The sequence below is a fragment of the Gymnoscopelus microlampas genome (genome assembly GCF_963454915.1).
Source record: "Gymnoscopelus microlampas genome assembly, chromosome: 5".
NCBI lineage: Eukaryota > Metazoa > Chordata > Actinopteri > Myctophiformes > Myctophidae > Gymnoscopelus > Gymnoscopelus microlampas.
The window spans coordinates 9,318,568-9,336,551 of NC_139942.1; the positions used below are offsets into that span (position 1 = coordinate 9,318,568).

General features: G+C 40.1%; 1 protein-coding gene across 1 annotated transcript; it reads right to left on the reverse strand.

The window, feature by feature from the left end:
• Nucleotides 1-2,041: 2,041 nt before the first annotated feature.
• On the reverse strand, nucleotides 2,042-17,130 carry LOC311044890 (anoctamin-6-like; the record flags this gene model as incomplete). The annotated part of the gene is made up of 9 exons (XM_084056701.1): nucleotides 2,042-2,064; nucleotides 4,863-4,923; nucleotides 5,358-5,463; nucleotides 5,857-5,991; nucleotides 6,715-6,809; nucleotides 7,009-7,116; nucleotides 9,108-9,371; nucleotides 15,095-15,151; nucleotides 17,098-17,130. 9 exons carry the CDS (start codon nucleotides 17,128-17,130, stop codon nucleotides 2,042-2,044), a joined length of 882 nt encoding a protein of 293 aa, XP_083912827.1.
• Between the last annotated feature and the right edge of the window lie 854 nt (nucleotides 17,131-17,984).

The following is a 17,984-nucleotide window of genomic DNA, read 5'->3' on the forward strand; positions in this document are numbered from 1 at the left end:
GCTTCATGTTGGATTGTGTGTTCTCATCCATTATGCTGTTTCTGGTGTGCGCACATATTATATTGTATATAATATGTATATAGTAGATTCTCTTGTGGCGCTATGCGCTTGTATTACAGGAAATACGTCCTGATGACGTGTAATGTATGGGACGTGTGTGTTTTGCGCGCGCACTTTGTGATCTGCAGCTAAAGAGACAACAAAGCTGTGTGAGGATGAGAGAAATAAAACTACAGTAAACTAAGTTCTTGTGTGTGACCATTCCTCAACATGGCTAGCGAAGCTGGAAACCTAACAGGTTATAGGCCCAGGCATGAATCAGGAGGAAGGTGGCAAAGATTACTAACTTTGGGAGGTAAAATTCCTCGGTCATATGAGAATAATCGGTCTAAAAGAGACGATCCCCTCCACCGTCGATCGAGATGATCAAGACGATCAAGACACAGAAAAGAATGAAGAATGCTACGCAGAATTGATCCAATACCTCGACGTCAGAAGCCTGTCGTTGGTGATGAGAGAAGCGGCAGATGATGGCAGAAAAGCCCTAAAAATCATACGGAGCCATTACGCCAGCCACGGTAACCCAGAATTATCGCCCTGTATGACGTCGCTAAGAAAAGAACATGAAGAGACCGTGATAGACTACATCCTCCGAGCTGAAAAGATGGTAACAGCACTAAAAAATGCAAAAGAAATAATCAGTGATGGGCTGATAATAGCCATGATTCTGAAAGGACTCCCAGAACCATACAAGTCATTCGTCATTCATGCAACACAGAGCAATGAGGAGATAACGTTCACCGAATGCAAGAGCAATAACTACGGAGCTACGAAGAGACAGAAAAGTTCGACAACAAGACAAAAACAGACAATATGATGAAGGTAAATGTGTCATCTGTAACTTACTATAGATGCGGAAAACTTGGGCTTTTAGCGAGAGACTGTTGCCAAAAGGGAACACAACAGACCCAACAGGCAAATAAATGGTGCAGCTTTGATAAGAGCTCAACACAGAGTAACGAGACGTGTAGGAGAAAACACATGTACAAAGATGAGGCAAAACAGGCTGCAGACGGCGGAGACATCTACAAGGAAGAACAACAAACTTTTGTATTCAAGGCTAGCCATGAGCTGCTCCCAGACAACATTAAGAAAAATGGCCTCATGGTTGACTGTGGAGCAACATCCCACATCATAACAGAGAAAAACAGATTCGACAAGTCATTCAACCCAAATCTACACTTCATGCAACTTGCGGACGGGACCAGGAGGAATAACGTGGCATTGGATCGAGGTGACGCAGAGGTGACACTTCAGGACATCGAGGGACGAGACGCCGTGGTCACACTGAAAAAGACCTTGTTCATACCATCCTACCCACAGAGCATCATTTCAGTGGAGGCTATGGCAGATGATGGAGCCAAAGTGATCTTCCAAAAGGGACAGAATGAACTGATAACCAGAGATGGGTCTTCCGTATAGAGGAACAGGAGAGACTGTGCTACGTGAAAACAGTAATTAACCACAAACACTGGGTTGATGATTCAGTGAATGATAATTAAATAGTGAAAAAGTGAACCTCACTTGATGTCAAAACATGGCATGAAATTTTGGGACACTGTAATGTTGATGATGTGTTGAAATTACCAGGTGTGGTAGAAGGTATGAAAATCACAGGCAACACCAAACTAGACTGCAATGTCTGCACTGAGGGAAACATTTACTAATAATAGAAATAGGAAAATGGATGCTACAGCTAAAACACCACTGGAGTTGGTACTGACTTGGCAGGCCCCATTGACCCAACTGGTCAAGATGGACATACATATGCCATTTCATTTACAGATGATTTTTCTGGTGCAGTAGCTGTTTATTTCATTAAAAATAAAAGTGATGCAACACTGGCCACAAAGAAATTCCTATCAGACAGTGCCCCTTTTGGTTCTGTAAAATGTATCAGATCAGATAGTGGAGGAGAATACACAGGTGATGCTTTCCAGTCCCTTTTAAGAGATAGAGGTATAAGCCATGAGACATGTCCCTACTCTCCACACCAAAATGGTACTGCGGAGAGACAGTGGAGGACCGTTTTTGAAATGGGAATTGTGCCTTTTATTAGAAAAGGGATTGCCAAAAATATTGTGGCCTGTTGTTCAGAGTGCAGCTCATATCCGCAACAGATGTTATAATGACAGAGTTAAGAATACTCCACACTTCATGTTAACAGGGATAAAACCAAATGTTGTTGTGGGTATTTGGATCTGATTGTTATGCGTACAAACATGATCACAAGAAATTGGATCCCAGGTTTGAAAAGGGGATATTTGTGGGGTACAGTAAGAACTATCTGGTCTACAATCCACATACAGAAAAGGTGTCAAAACATAGGCTGGTGAAATTCATCAAAAAGAATAGTGTGGAACAACAAACACAAACTGATGATTATGAGACAGAAATCCAGGAAAACACAAACAGAAAGCATAAAAATGGAAGTGATGCTGAAGTACAGCAGACAGAAGACAACATAGAAAATCAAAGCCTAGAGGAAAATGAACAGGCAGATGCATAATATGAGTCACGAAATGGTGAAATTACAGAAACTGTAGCTCAAGATGAGGACAAAGATCCGAAACCTAATAGTCATAGCCAAAACCAACGCTACCCAAGAAGAGAGAAGAAACCCCCCAAATACTTAGAAGATTACATATCAGACCTTGAGGATAAAGATATGACAAATGCAAGTGTCGATTATTGTTACAGGGCGATTATGTGGAGTGCCCCAGACCTATAGAGAAGCCCTGCTGTTATCTGAGGTGGCCGAATGGCAACGCTGTGATAATTGCACATTATTATTAGAAGTATTCCACTCGACCTGTGCATGTTATTATATTTGCTAAATATACTGTATGTAACATGTTTGCAGCTGTGAGAAATATGAACTTGTCCTATTCACATGAACTGTAATGGGTCTGATTGGGGGGGATAATGGAATCAGTGGTGCCACCCGAGGTTACTAATAGTAATAACAAGAATAAATTTGACTTGACAGTCATATTATTAGCAGCTGCATGCATACTTTTACTCAAGTAAAACATTTGAGTACTTTTTCCACCACTGCATGTCATCACAGCTAAGAAGAACTTCTCCTCAGAGTTAAATCAACACTGAAGGGAGACACGATGTCTATTGTGATGAGCGTGTAGAACGTAACGCTCAGTAGAACGGCTGTTGTAAATCACAGATGATTAGTAGATTCTCCGCTGGCCGAGTTTTTATGACTTAATGACTTTATGACTCTCAGCCTCTCACTATGATTGCCTTCAGGAGGGGAGGTGCTGCGAGGGGAGGCGGGTGCTGCGAAGGACGGGCCGTCCATTGGCTTAAACGGGGAAATGTCCCCCATTGGCTTAAAGTAGTGAAGGACAGCCAGGACAGCCAATGAACAAATACTGTACATGTCGCGTATGACCACGTCTGAGCCTGTTTCTAGAGCAGCTTTACAGCTGCTAATAAAAGAAAATGACACACATTCCTAGCCTGGGTGCCAGCCTGCTTCGCTACGTTCGGCGGATTTTTTTTCTCTCTGCGCTTCTCAGTCTGGAATGCCTCCTATCTCCAGGAGGCGGGACACAGCAGCCAAGGTTCGAAACCTACCGTGGCTTCTGATTGGTCTGTGGTGCGGGGCGGGACAAAAAAAACGGTGTGATCGTTTTGATTCGTCATTCGTTTGAACAACATCCAATCAGCAACGACGTTGCCTAACGTAACATATGTAGTTCCAGTGTAGTTCTTCAAGACGAGTCAATCGGGGGCATTCCAGACTGATAAGCGCAGAGAGAAAAAAAAATCCGCCGAACGTAGCGAAGCAGGCTGGCACCCAGGCTAACACATTCCCACTAAGCCCAGGAAGAAATGCCACACCTGTTATAGCCCAATGTGAACAAAATGCCTGAAATCATGAATGCAGTGTCCGATTGCCGTGAACGACCTAAGAATAAATGGCACCCTTTTCACATTGGCCTATTATAGCGCCACCAGGAGGCCACAATAACGTACCTGACCTGGTGGAGACCTGTGCTCCGAGGAGCACTTTCTCTAGTTTGGTTTGTTTTTTGTATTTGGTTTATTATGATGAGAACAAGTGGAGGTGTTGAATTGTGTGTTCTCATCCATTATGTTGTTTCTGGTGTGCGCATATATTATATTGTATACGACCAGACTCTCTTGTGGTGCTATGCGCTTGTATTACAGGAAATACGTCCTGATGACGTGTAATGTATGGGATGTGTGTGTTTTGCGCGCATACTTTGTGATCTGCAGATAAAGAGACAACAAAGCTGTGTGATGAGGAGAGAAATAAAACAACAGTAAACTAAGTTCTTGTGTGTGACCATTCCTAAACATGGCTAGCGAAGCTGGAAACCTAACACTTCAATGATTGTATCAAGAATGGTGAGTTGTATTGCTATGGTCTTCACAAGGTTCTTGGATACTCAGCGGAAGTGGTGAGAGACTACCTATTTTGTTATTGGATAGTAGCGCACCGTCTCCTCGGGTTATGGGATGGAAACTACACGGTCTGGAAGATGGGATCCAAAAGCCACGTTGTGTCACTGACTTTAAAGCCATGATTTAAAGCTGCCGAAACGTTTGATCTGCTCATATTCTAACAATGGAAACTTAACGCAGTGCATGCAGTGTGTGAGAGTGAAATTGTCCCACTTTTTAAAACTGCAATAGATACTTAAGTAAATTTGTACTTGTCTGAATAACAGTGAGCAGTTATTCAGACATATATCACGAAAGGCTTGGAAATAAAATAGCTTGGAAATGAAGGATGTCTGATTTATTAAGGGTCTCACCCCAGATTGACATGAAAACAGCAAACATCAGGGTCCCATAGTTGTCAAATATAGAATGTATCTGAAAAAAAGAAGAAGCAACAAATTAGATAGGAACTGGAACTGATATTTTTTATAATGATAATTCAACCAAAGCAGTGCGCGCTGATGGTTTTTGAAACAACGCTGTGTAGCCTTATAGCCTACATTCAGTGTGTGCGTGTATATGTCAGCCTCTCGTCCATCTAAACAAGCCAAACAACCACAAACCACATTTTCAGAAAACAGCAAAAGGTTCCCCACAATTCAAGCGGCATGATTATTTGTATCGCATTTGGTATGAACACACATGTTTTAAGCAACGTTTTAAGCAAGTCTTTAATCAACAACATTGTTTATAATTATAATTCAAGAGTGTTTGCAAAATTGTATCAGCATGGCACAATAGTATGATAAGATTTGGCAATCATGTTTTTCTTCTTTTTTATTTTTCTTTATGAAACATCATGAACTCACTTTAGCAGTTACACACGTGCTGTTTAACTTCCAGTAGGGGCACTCTTTGTCACATTGGGGGCACATCACTATAGTCCCGCCTATCGCTGGATCACATACCTCTTTACTATCCAATAAGAGAGGAGAACGGTTAAACACTGTCGGTTAAACAATAAAGTAAACTCAGTGGTATTAAGACCTACAGGTGCTATAATTGCCAGTCAAACTAAATGCTTGCTGCATTTGCAGGACAGTTATGCAACATGGATAACCTGTTACTGCTACCATTGTAGGCTATAAATGAGGGACATTTAGGCTACCACATTTAGGCTCCCTCCTAGGCTACAAATGAGGGACATTTACAAGAGCTATACTTTTAATGTACATGATGGATAAAAGGTTGATTTAACAACATTGACTAATACTGTGTGATTTAATTATGATTTATAGTTCAACAATTCTGAACGGGTGATGTGAGATACTGAAATATGCACATGCACACAACAGATTCAAACTGTACCTCCAAGTGGTTGTGCCAAGAGTCATCAACCCCTGAACGAAACAGAAGACGCCCACGATGGCAGCGGGGACCAGCATTTTTGTGCAGAATCCCAAGAAGGCAAAATATATGGCAGTTTTTTCCCCATGGTACTTCCTGTGAACAGCATTAAAGTAATAATTATTAGGGACTATTAGTCCATACCCGGTGAAGTGCGCAGGCAAAAGTATTTGCAAACTTGGGGCATACAGTAGACTATATCCTTGGGTCACGACGCAACTCCCCTTACAGGCCACGCCCATTTCCGTCTGGATAGATTTTCCGCCATTTTGAATTTTATTCAAAACACACTTTTAGCTCCTCCTCCCACAGATTTTGTCCAAATCTCACAAAAATCGGTACACATGATCGTTCGGCCGTAACTGGATTCCAAAGTTAGCGGGAGGGGCCCGTTTTACAAAAAATGCCACAAAACGCGAACGAAACATCCAGTCAATCCCAAATTTGAATCACATGTCGCCAGGCGTATCCCTCGAGTCCCGGCGGCCGCGACCCGCAACCGGTGTCGGCGCCACCACACTTTGCAATTTCCCAGAGTTGCGACGCGTCTAGTTTCTCTCTGTACTGGATAATGCCTACACTCAATGGTATATGAGGGCATTTCCACCATGGGTTAAGAATTAGGAAATGGGGGGTTGTGCAGTGTAAAGTAGTTCATAGGGTACATAAGTGCCAGTCATGAGGTTGTTTATTAAGTATGAGATTGAGAAACACTCACACACTTTGTTTTTGGTACAAGCTAGAGTTGACATAGCGCTTGGCAGAAACATCCCATTGGTGTGAATGGAGCTTCTGTGATTGAGAAAAGAGACCTATTACCTAATGAGATCAAGTGGTTGTGGCTTGTAGAAGTTTTTGAGATGAGCCCATTCTTGGTAGAGTTCAGACCTTATGCTGGAGCCATTGATGCTACCCTGAGTTGGGGGAAACATCAAACACTAAAAATTTAAATTCCACTATTTATATGGAGGCGATCTATAGAAAATTCTGAGAGTATAGATCCAGTAGTGGAGATGTTAACTTGACAGCCACAAACAACAACAACAACAACTCTGTAATTAATAGTAAATAAAGAGATGTGTCTAACTGAATGAATCATGAATCAACACTCACGTCATGAAGAGGAAAGGCATCCTTGTACACTCCATCGGCCAACAGCTTTGTGATGTCAGGCTGATCAACGCCTTCAGCATTGACCCTTAAGCTGAGGATGTAGGAAGCCTGCATCACATGAGCAATACATTGAGAAGTGTGCTTAATATTAATGTTTAACAATTCAATGTTTTCCCCACTGTTTTACAGTGTTGTTTAACACTTAAATACAAACTACCTTGCACTATATTTCACTGTATTGTAGTCTTTCACCACAGTGTTCTATAAACGATTGTTTGCACTGCTTTGTTTCAGTTTCTGTTGTGTTTTTTGACAACATGACAATGAAATGCATGGATGTGAACATATGCTACACTTGTATTATTAGACTGTTATTCATATTTATTATCAACCTTTTTTAACATTGTAAACTGTTTTGAGCAAGAAGTTTAGGATATTTTCCACTAAAGGGATCTGAACCAGTTTGAGAATATGATGAGTGTTTTAGTCAATGTCATATTAACAAATCGGGTGCCAGAGGTTTATTAAAATATTATACGTTCAGTGCCTGCATTTCTGCCATACGTTTCGTGCTGTAGAAGGCCCGACGCGGAAGTGCATGTAAACAAGCGTGTGTGCGAGACGGCGGAGGGTCCCGACTAACGCCTGGAACAATAATAGGCCCAATTCCAAACCACCCCCTCACTGACTCATTGACTTGGGTGCGCGTTCATGTGAGCTCCGTAAGGGCTTGAGGGTTGTTCCAAATGAAATCGGAAAGTCAGCCTGAAGTTAGCGAGGGCTCGGGAACGCCCCTTTCTGCACCCTTTCCTTAAGTCAGTACCTTTGGAGACTTTGGCAAAGAAATTGCCCACAATACATTGCGTAGTGGGAGTTACCAGAGGACGCCGACGCCCACGGTGCCCGGATTTAAAAGGGAAAGAGGCATTTCTTCTGCGACGTCGCTGGCCGAGAAATAAATGCAGAATTAAGAGGCCCAGGGGCGAATGAGTCTTTTTACCCCCGGTCTCAGTAGCTGGGGGGCCGGAGGGCGGGGGTTAGGACGGAGGGGAATTCATGTCATGGCATCAGGCCAGGGTTCATTCGTGAGGAAAATGGAATAAAAAAATAAAAAGAAGTTCAGTTGAACGCTTGAGAACCTTCAAAAAGCAGGTTTTTGAGGGATTATTTTTCTTTATTATTTATTTTATTTCTAAAGGAAAAATTGTAATAGAATTTTTATTATCAAATAAATTGATTAAACACTTTAATCAACCCTATTTTATACTTCGTTGTACAAAGTTGTTGTGCAAAATAACAACATGTCCCAAAAATATAAAGTTACTCCTAAAGGTATCATATGTCATAATGTCTCTTTTTTATAATATTTTATAATATAAAAGTTTATAATATTTAGAGAAATTCTAAGTTTCAAACGCAAAAGTAGTGGCAACTGGATATTTATTATAGTTAGACTGCATGTTTCCTTTAAAGTTTAATGCACGTCTCCCATAGAGTTAAAAGGGGACGTCTCCCCACCCCCGCCTCCGCCCCCCGCTACTGAGACCGGGGGTCGCGGCCCAGGGAGGCAGGTGTCAGTCGTGTCTTTGGTTGTCACGGCAACGTTGTCATCTGTCGTCAAGGTAACGTGGGACGTCACTAAGGACTGTTCCATTGCTTTTGTACCCTTTTGGAGCCCTTAAACCCTCCCACACTCAGGCACTTTCCAGCTGACTTACCTTAAGCTAATGATGGTGCAGGGCTTGAGGGCTTAGGGCGGAGTTTGGAATTGGGCCATAGTTCTAACGCGATCCTCCATTGCAGAGTGATCACCGATCGAAAACGATCAAATAAAAAGAAATGGAGATATTAAGCTTTTAGTCAAGGAGTTAACATTGGAAAGGCCGACCGGAAGGATTTTTGACATGGATCCACATCCGGCCTCTCCTTCTCAGAAACTCCTTGGATGATCCCAAAGTTTCGTTAGAGAGCCCCACGTGGGCCCCACGAATAAAAATAAAATTGGGTCCGGACCGTTTATGGCACTCAATGTGTTAAACAGATGTACCGACTAAATAACCTGAACCAGTGTGAGAGGGATAACATAAACTGGACTTCACCATCCTAATCCTCATGGACGTTGTGAAGGTCGCATCAGGGTTATCGGGGTCAATGTCGAAGTGCTCCTTCCGGTCATATTCAAAGGGGACGGTGATGCTGAGGTCATTGCTCTGCCGCTTGATCTGGAGCCACTCAGCAATTTCTTTGCTGGACGGGTCCATGCTGGGCAGTTTGATGGGTAGCTTGATGTGGAGCTTCTCTGCAGTTTTACACAGCAACTCCCACGACATGTGGATCTTCACAAAGATAAGCTGCTCGTCACTCTAAAGGAAAATGGGATGATATTAATTAAAAAAATTATATAGCACTTTTTAAAAACAGGTTTACAAAGTGCTTCACATACAATACATAAACAGGAGATAAAAATGCAATTCAAGGATGGACATTTAAAAACAAAGGAACAATACAAAAAGAATAAGACCAAAAATAAGAATGAAAGCAGAAGACTAGCTGACCATTCCTTCTAGCTATAAGCCACTAGAGTAATGAGTTTTTAAAAGACTTTTAAAAGTGGACACTGAAGTGGACTGTCTAATTTGCAGCGGGAGTTGGTTCCACAGAAATGGGGCCCTAGCAGCAAATGCGCTGTCACCTAATTAGTGATTTATAATAATATCATGTTCATGTAAATGCTATTTCTTTACAAAGGATAAGGAGCCATGTTGTAAGACTGACAACAAAGAAAGATATGGCAGTTTGGCAAATATATCGGCTATTATTGGACTTTTTTGATCAGCAGTTATGCAGTATAATGAACAAAATAACATTGGGCCTCATGCAACAACCGTTCTTAAGAGGAAATGTCTTCTTAAACCCACTTAAGAAGTTTTTAAGAAGATTTTGGTATACTCCAATGTTTTCTAAGCTGTGATCTGTTCTTAGGTAAGAACAGAATCTACGCACACTTTCTTAAGAGGACATTTTTTCTTAGACCCACTTAAGAAGTTTTTAAGAAGATTTTGGTATACTCCAATGTTTTCTTAGCTGGGATCTGTTCTCAGGTAAGAACAGAATCTACACACACTGAAGAGCCCTCTTAGGGTGGCCTTTTAGTTCTTAAGTTTGACATGTTCGTGCAAAAATAATTTATTCTCGAAGTTTCTTCAATTCTACAGTTGTATAATATAGGATTTAAATTACATACAGTAGTAGTGATAGTTTGATCATATCTTTAGAGCAGTGGTTCTCAAAGTGTGGTCTGGGGACCCCCAGGGGTCCTTGAGGGAGTTCCAGGGGGTCCACAGCAAACAAGGAACAGTTTAATCACTTTAACCCTATACTTTGTTTGAAAATAGACGATCTACAAGCTCACAACGTGTCCCATTACTGGCCATTTTGAGCTTGTAGATCGGCTATTTTCGAAACATTTTGATAAATCTTGAAAAAAAATCCCAGGCAGAAAATATTTTCAGGTGGGGGATCTGCAGCCAAATGCATGTCAATTTGGGGGTCCTTGACATGAAAATGTTTGAGACGGGTCTGAAACGGACCCAAGCCCCATAATCACCCCATAAGTCCCCACCCAACCCACCCTCATCGCCCCCCATACCCCCCCTCATCGCCCCCCATACCCCCACTCCCATATCCCTGACATTCGCCACACCCCCATTTTCCAGTCCCCTTCCTACCTGAAAGCCCCCCTATACCCACCCGTTATACCCATCCCCATACCCCCCACATAGCCCCCTACACCCCTCCTTACCACCATATCACCCACCACACCCCTATTTCCACCCCATTACATACCAAGCAGCTGCGGGGACTTCCCATAAGTCCGACATCCCATTACTCCGACTACGTGGCTTCCGCGTGCGGTTAGGGTTAGGTATAGGGGTTAGTAACCGTCGGAACAATGCGCCGTCGAAACAATGACACGGCACCGCAGCTGCTACCTTAAAGACCCTCCATATCCACCCACCAGCTTTCAGTAATAAAATGTTTTATATCCACTACTAACGCTACTCCTGAACATGAAATATGGATAACATGCTAATTTCAGCAAATTTACATTGATGTCTAGTGGTGATATGTTGATTCATGTGAGAGAAATAATAAAATATATGAATTCATTAAATACAAATAATTTGCTGTTCACTTCAGAAGTACCTCCACAGAACTATTGATTTATTTATTTTTATGTTTGGAGTCTTGTGTTCCACCATGCATATTTAGACTTTAGTTTAGGTATTCTTTACTTTGTTTATTTATTTCTGTGTGTTATTTCCTACGATTTCTGTGTGCCACAATCACACACAGGTGTGACTGCAGGCAGCAGGCAGAGCCATGCAGTCATCATGCCTTATATGGGGATTGGTGGGGCGGCTCCCTATGGTAATTAGGATTAACTGGCACACCCCTTCAAGTTACGAGGATTGGGATTCATCATCATACGAACATAGTTACGAACAATTCTGCCTTTTAAGAACGTTTCAGGTTTCATGCATCTGACTCGACTTCTCTTAGGAATTCACTTAGGAAGAAATGTAAGAGGAAACATTAGGAACTTATTGCTGCATGAGGACCATTGATTCCTGCCTGAACTTGTCTGAACATTGTAATTGCAAACTACAAGAATTATCCTGTATAGTAACTTCTATAATAAGATGTTAAATGCTTTCATTGAATAATAATTATAATATAATATATAATAGAATTTTTGACATTTTATTTATTCAATTGTTATTTTATTGTTATTGCTTATAAGTGAAATGTTCTCTAAAATAAAGTCAAATAAATAGAAAATATTGCATGTTTTTTCTTCAAAACATTAGCCAAAACATTGGTAAATTGGTGGATTAGGATAGAACTCTTCATGGGTCCAAAATGATGGACACAAACGTGGATCCAGGACATTTATTCCGATATCTGAATTAACCATTTTTTTTTTTTGAGGGACCAGACCCTAAATGGTCCCGATATATGGTCCCAAGATATTACAAACCCGACCCCAACTGTTGGGTATTAGGGACGTGACAAACCTATTAATTACAATCACCATTTCTGGTGTCAAGCTTAGAAGACTTTTCTAGGACCAGTTGCAAATTACAGACAGGTGCTCTCTTATGGCGGTTTTGAAGGAGGGTAGGGAGTCACACTTTTTAATGGCTGTTGGTAGGGCATACCACATTTTGGTGGCATAACAGTAGAATGAACTAGAAAGTACTGTTCCTGAAGAAACAGTGTGGGATCGCTAATATTGCTGGTATTGAGTATTGATAGTGTTAGTAGTGTTATAGGTTTGAAAGGTGTGAAAGGTTTGAAGGGTGTGAAAGGTTTGAAAGGTTTGAAAGGTTTGAAAGGTTTGAAAGGTTCTAAAGGTTCTAAAGGTTTGAAAGGTTCTAAAGGTTCTAAAGGTTTGAATGGTTTGAAAGGTTTGAAAGGTTCTAAAGGTTTGAAAGGTTTGAAAGGTTCTAAAGGTTCTAAAAGTTCTAAAAGTTCTAATGGTTTGAAAGGTTCTAAAGGTTTGAAAAGTTTGAAAGGTGTGAAAGGTTTGACAAGGTGTTAAAGTATTAGTGTTAAAAGTTTGTATAGTGTTGGCAGTGTTGAATAGTGTAAAAAAAAAAATAGGAAAAAAAAATAAGAAAAAAAAGAATTTGGAAAGAAAAATAAATATCTGAAAAAAAAAAGTTAGGAAATAAAAATCTAAAAAAAAAAAATCTGAAAAAAAAAAGTTCGGAAAAATAAATCTAAAAAAAAAAAAATGTTTTGGGAAAAAAAAAATTTGGAAAAAGATTTTTTTTTTTTTTTTTTTTAAATGTTTTAAAAAAATCTTTGGGGAAAAAAAATGTTTTTGGAAAAAAAACATTTTGGAAAAAAAAAATTCAGAAAAAAAAAAAAAATTGTAAAAAAAAAAATTTTGGAAAAAAAAAAATCTGAAAAAAAAAAGTTCGAAAAAAATAAATCTGAAGAAAAATTTTTTTGAAAAAAAAAAAAATCTGAAAAAAAAAAGTTTTGGAAAAAAAAACAACAGCGGCCGTGTGGCCGATGAGAGGAGAAGAGATGAGAGTTAACATGGGTGTGAAAGGGGGACTGAGGATGATGATGAATTTCCCCATTGAAATGAATGGGGATTTTTTAGAAGTAAAAAGTGCAATATCTCTAAAAGTACAAATTATTTCAAAAAATTTGAATAATAGCCGACATGTCCTGAGTAGGCCGAACTTTGAAGAGTTGGAACGGAGTTTGTAGCTAAAAGTATGAAGGACTAGTTAGGTGCCAAAAAACTGGTGCCAAAAAAAAATATTGACAACTAGAAAGTACTGTTCCTGAAGAAACAGTGTGGGATCGCTAAGAATGTTGCAGGTATTGAGTAGTGATAGTGTTAGTAGTGTTATAGGTTTGAAAGGTTTGAAAGGTTTGAAAGGTTTGAAAGGTTCTAAAGGTTTGAAAGGTTTGAAAGGTTCTAAAGGTTCTAAAGGTTCTAAAGGTTCTAAAGGTTCTAAAAGTTCTAAAGGTTCTAAAGGTTCTAAAGGTTCTAAAAGTTCTAATGGTTTGAAAGGTTCTAAAGGTTTGAAAAGTTTGAAAGGTGTGAAAGGTTTGACAAGGTGTTAAAGTATTAGTGTTAAAAGTTTGTATAGTGTTGGCAGTGTTGAATAGTGTAAAAAAAAAAATCTGAAAAAAAAAATAAGAAAAAAAAGAATTTGGAAAGAAAAAAAAAATCTGAAAAAAAAATGTTAGGAATAAAAAATTGAAAAAAAAATAAGTTCGGAAAAAAAAAAAAAAAAATTGGAAAAAAAAACATTTTGGAAAAAAAAATGTTTGGAATTTTTTTTTTTGAAAGGGGGACTGAGGATGATGATGAATTTCCCCATTGAAATGAATGGGGATTTTTTAGAAGTAAAAAGTGCAATATCTCTAAAAGTACAAATTATTTAAAAAAAATTGAATAATAGCCGACATGTCCTGAGTAGGCCGAACTTTGAAGAGTTGGAACGGAGTTTGTAGCTAAAAGTATGAAGGACTAGTTAGGTGCCAAAAAACTGGTGCCAAAAAAAAATATTGACAACTAGAAAGTACTGTTCCTGAAGAAACAGTGTGGGATCGCTAAGAATGTTGCAGGTATTGAGTATTGATAGTGTTAGTAGTGTTATAGGTTTGAAAGGTTTGAAAGGTTTGAAAGGTTTGAAAGGTTCTAAAGGTTCTAAAGGTTCTAAAAGTTCTAAAGGTTCTAAAGGTTCTAAAAGTTCTAATGGTTTGAAAGGTTCTAAAGGTTTGAAAAGTTTGAAAGGTGTGAAAGGTTTGACAAGGTGTTAAAGTATTAGTGTTAAAAGTTTGTATAGTGTTGGCAGTGTTGAATAGTGTAAAAAAAAAAATCTGAAAAAAAAAATAAGAAAAAAAAGAATTTGGAAAGAAAAAAAGAAATCTGAAAAAAAAATGTTAGGAATAAAAAATTGAAAAAAAAAAAAGTTCGGAAAAAAAAAAAAAAAAATTTGGAAAAAAAAACATTTTGGAAAAAAAAATGTTTGGAATTTTTTTTTTTTTGGAAAAAAAAAATCTGAAAAAAAAAAGTCAAAAAAAAAAAAATCTGAAAAAAAAATGTTTTGAAAAAAAAAAATTCTGAAAAAAAAAAGTTTTGGAAAAAAAACAACAGCGGCCGTGTGGCCGATGAGAGGAGAAGAGATGAGAGTAGGCTGAACGTTGAAGAGTTGGAACGGAGTTTGTAGCTAAAAGTATTAAGGACTAGTTAGGTGCCAAAAAAACACCGTTGACAATAACATTAGTGTGATCGCTTTAGCGATCCCACAATAACAGTAGTGTGATCGCTTTAGCGATCCCACAATAAGATGGTCTTGGTAGGGTGCATGCACCTTAATATGTGTTTGATTGTCGATATAGGCCCCCTGGAGAAAAATACTCAAGTTTGTCAAATAACTGAACAGAAAGCGGAATGTTTTAGTTCAAGTATTTGAGGAGAAAGCCACGTTTTTTGTCAATCTTCATTACCATCTTAAAAATTGCCACTTTGTGAAGACTTCCATTGACTTACTGATTGTGTTTCCTGCAGCTTCATTCCCCACGTCTTCAGCGTGCCTTCGTAGTAATTCTGGAGAGAGAAAAGAGAGCACACAGGAAGTGGTCTGAATGAGCCATATTTGTCTCTGAATCCTGCCACACAATCCGAGTCTGTACCCTCTGTACCCACCAAAACTTTAGGTACAGCTCACGGCCAAAGCAGTGGTCCAATTCTCTCCCAACTTGCTACAAAAATCGCTCATGGCTAAGCTGACTTTAAAATCTACTCTCTTTTCCGCCTTCACATGTGTCTCCACTTCTAATAATCACAAAGTGGTTGCAATATTTCAGCTTGCAGTTTACTTCCGGGATTTGCTGCAACGTCAAAATGATCACGATTTGGCCAGGCAATCATGTGCGAGAAACAAGCGCTGGCGTTACCACATTCGTGAAACGTGCGAGAAAAGTGCTGGCATGGTCTATGAAAACGAGCCCAAAAGAAGCGACCAAATAAGCCCAAAATCGCTTACAATAAGCAGACCTGGCAACTCAGACTGGACCGCCTTCTACTGCGCACACGCCAGACTCGCGCACACTTACGCACAGCAAAAGTAACACTCACCCAGCAGCAGATGACTAGCCTGGTAAACCCTCCCTACAGAAATCTCATTTCCATTTGATTTCTGGAAGGAGTCTGGCCTGAAGGCTTGTCTGGGCGTTTCTAGCCCGTTCACCAAATGAACGAGCCTATCAGCGTCGTCGCTCATCGTTCTGTGATTGACAGCGACAGTTGGCCAATCAGGTGGCGAGTTCGAGTGAGCCCGAATGAAGCCGAGTGCAGCCTGAGTGCAGCCGACAAAAGACGAATATATAACTAGAGGGCGGATTGCCCCGCCCCCAGCTATCATTTCAATGAATGTGCTCACTGGCGTTTTGAAGCACCCGGAAGCCTGCCGGAAGTAGAATTATTGGTTCGATTTTGACCACACGTAGAGTTATGAGCATGCGCACTAGTGTCATTTTTGCGTTCTACGGCAACCCGTGTGTCAAGGATTGAACGCGAGATATTTATTAAATACACTCGAGATGCCTATTTATATGTAAATGCATATGTATGTATGTATAATATGTTTACATATTTATATTTATATATATAAATATCTCTCAGTATGTTTTGCTCGCGCATGTATTTCTCCCCGCCTGCTGTTCCAGCTTTGGCCACTGGGGTGCAACTCTGGGGGCTTGGTCCGAGTGCCTTCACTTCTTACTTTCTTTTTTAAAACGGTCTAAAACTTCTTTTTTGAGGCACGGAATTTACTATTAAGATATCGTTTGGATAGAATTTAGTTGTTTAACTTCATATTTGTGGTCAATTAATCATGACACAGCCTATTTAAAAATATAAATTTAGAGAACCGGCAGGGGCGGGGAGTGACACGCATGTATCCCAATAAGGCAACCTATTTTGGGCATGGCCGTCTCAAAAGTCCCGTTGCGTTACATAGTCTGGAGGTGGTAAAAATGAACTGCTGATTGGCTGAAGGGGAAAAGCGATCATTGGCTGAAGGGGTTGTCAGTCAACGGTATTACTCCCGCCCAACTCCAGCCCACAGCCAATATTGCAGAATGGGCGATCAGGCCAGACTCACTCCAGAAATCAAATGGAAATGAGATTTCTGGAGGGAGGGTTTACCAGGCTAGCAGATGACCAGTCAACAAACACAATTTACTAATATGCAAGGAAAGCCACAACAGTTATTATGCCTCACAGAACACAGAAGCGACTGCTCATGCCAGCTAATTATATTTAGTTACTTTAGACGTGTGTGTGTGTGTGTGTGGGGGGGGGGGGGGGGGGGGCACGACAGACATGCTCTTCTCTGCTCTGCTCTGCTCAGCCAAATATGATTTACCATTTGACATTTACAAACATAAAGCCATGAGCCACTATAGTAGCTACAAACTACTTTCATTTGGCGCTCCCGTCCTGTGTTCATTTGTGTATTTGTGCTACAAACGCTGTACAGTACTGCTGACTTTTTCACTCAGCAGACCCACACCAGCACACATCACGCACACGGACGCACACACTTCACGATTGCAAAAACCTCCTAAATATGTACGCCCATTCATTCACAACAAACAATATAATACAAACAGTACAAACCCCCCCCCCCCCCCAAGTGTCTGTGTGTCTGTGTGTGTGTGTGTGTGTGTGTGTGTGTGTGTGTGTGTGTGTGTGTGTGTGTGTGTGTGTACCTCCCCCCCTGCAGTTTCACAATCTACCAAATGTGAGTTACTACGGATCCATTAAAATTACAGCTCAAATCATAGAACACTCCTTTACATGCAAACACAAATGTATGTATGCAATATCCTGCCTCCATCCACATTTTCTGCATGAATTAACATGTGATAAAAAATAAACACCTACGCTGTGTGTGTGTGTGTGTGTGTGTGTGTGTGTGTGTGTGTGTGTGCGCGTGTGCGTGTGCGTGTGCGTGCGTGTGTGCGTGCGTGTGTTACACGCCCCAGGGGTGTGGCTTAGTAAACAGATTATATTTTTTAAACTGATCTGCAGGTTTACCTGAACAAACAGGGAAAAACGGGAGACAGAGTCAGTTTTGGTGTTGTTTCATCTGAATTTATTAACAATTATGCAGGTTAAATCACCATGTACTTGTCTTTCTTTGTTTCAAAGAGTTTCAGTTCAATATTAATATTCTCACATTCACAAAATATCAATAAACCCATCTTTTCTCCTTTAACACATTTTCATCAAACTCACAATATACATCTTTTCCATATCTTCACATTCCCATGTGTTTACTTGTTTTCACAGCATCAATAAACTGGAATATTCTCTTTGGCTTTTACCAATAATATAGTGCGTACTACTAAGAATTAATGATTTTTAAATGTCA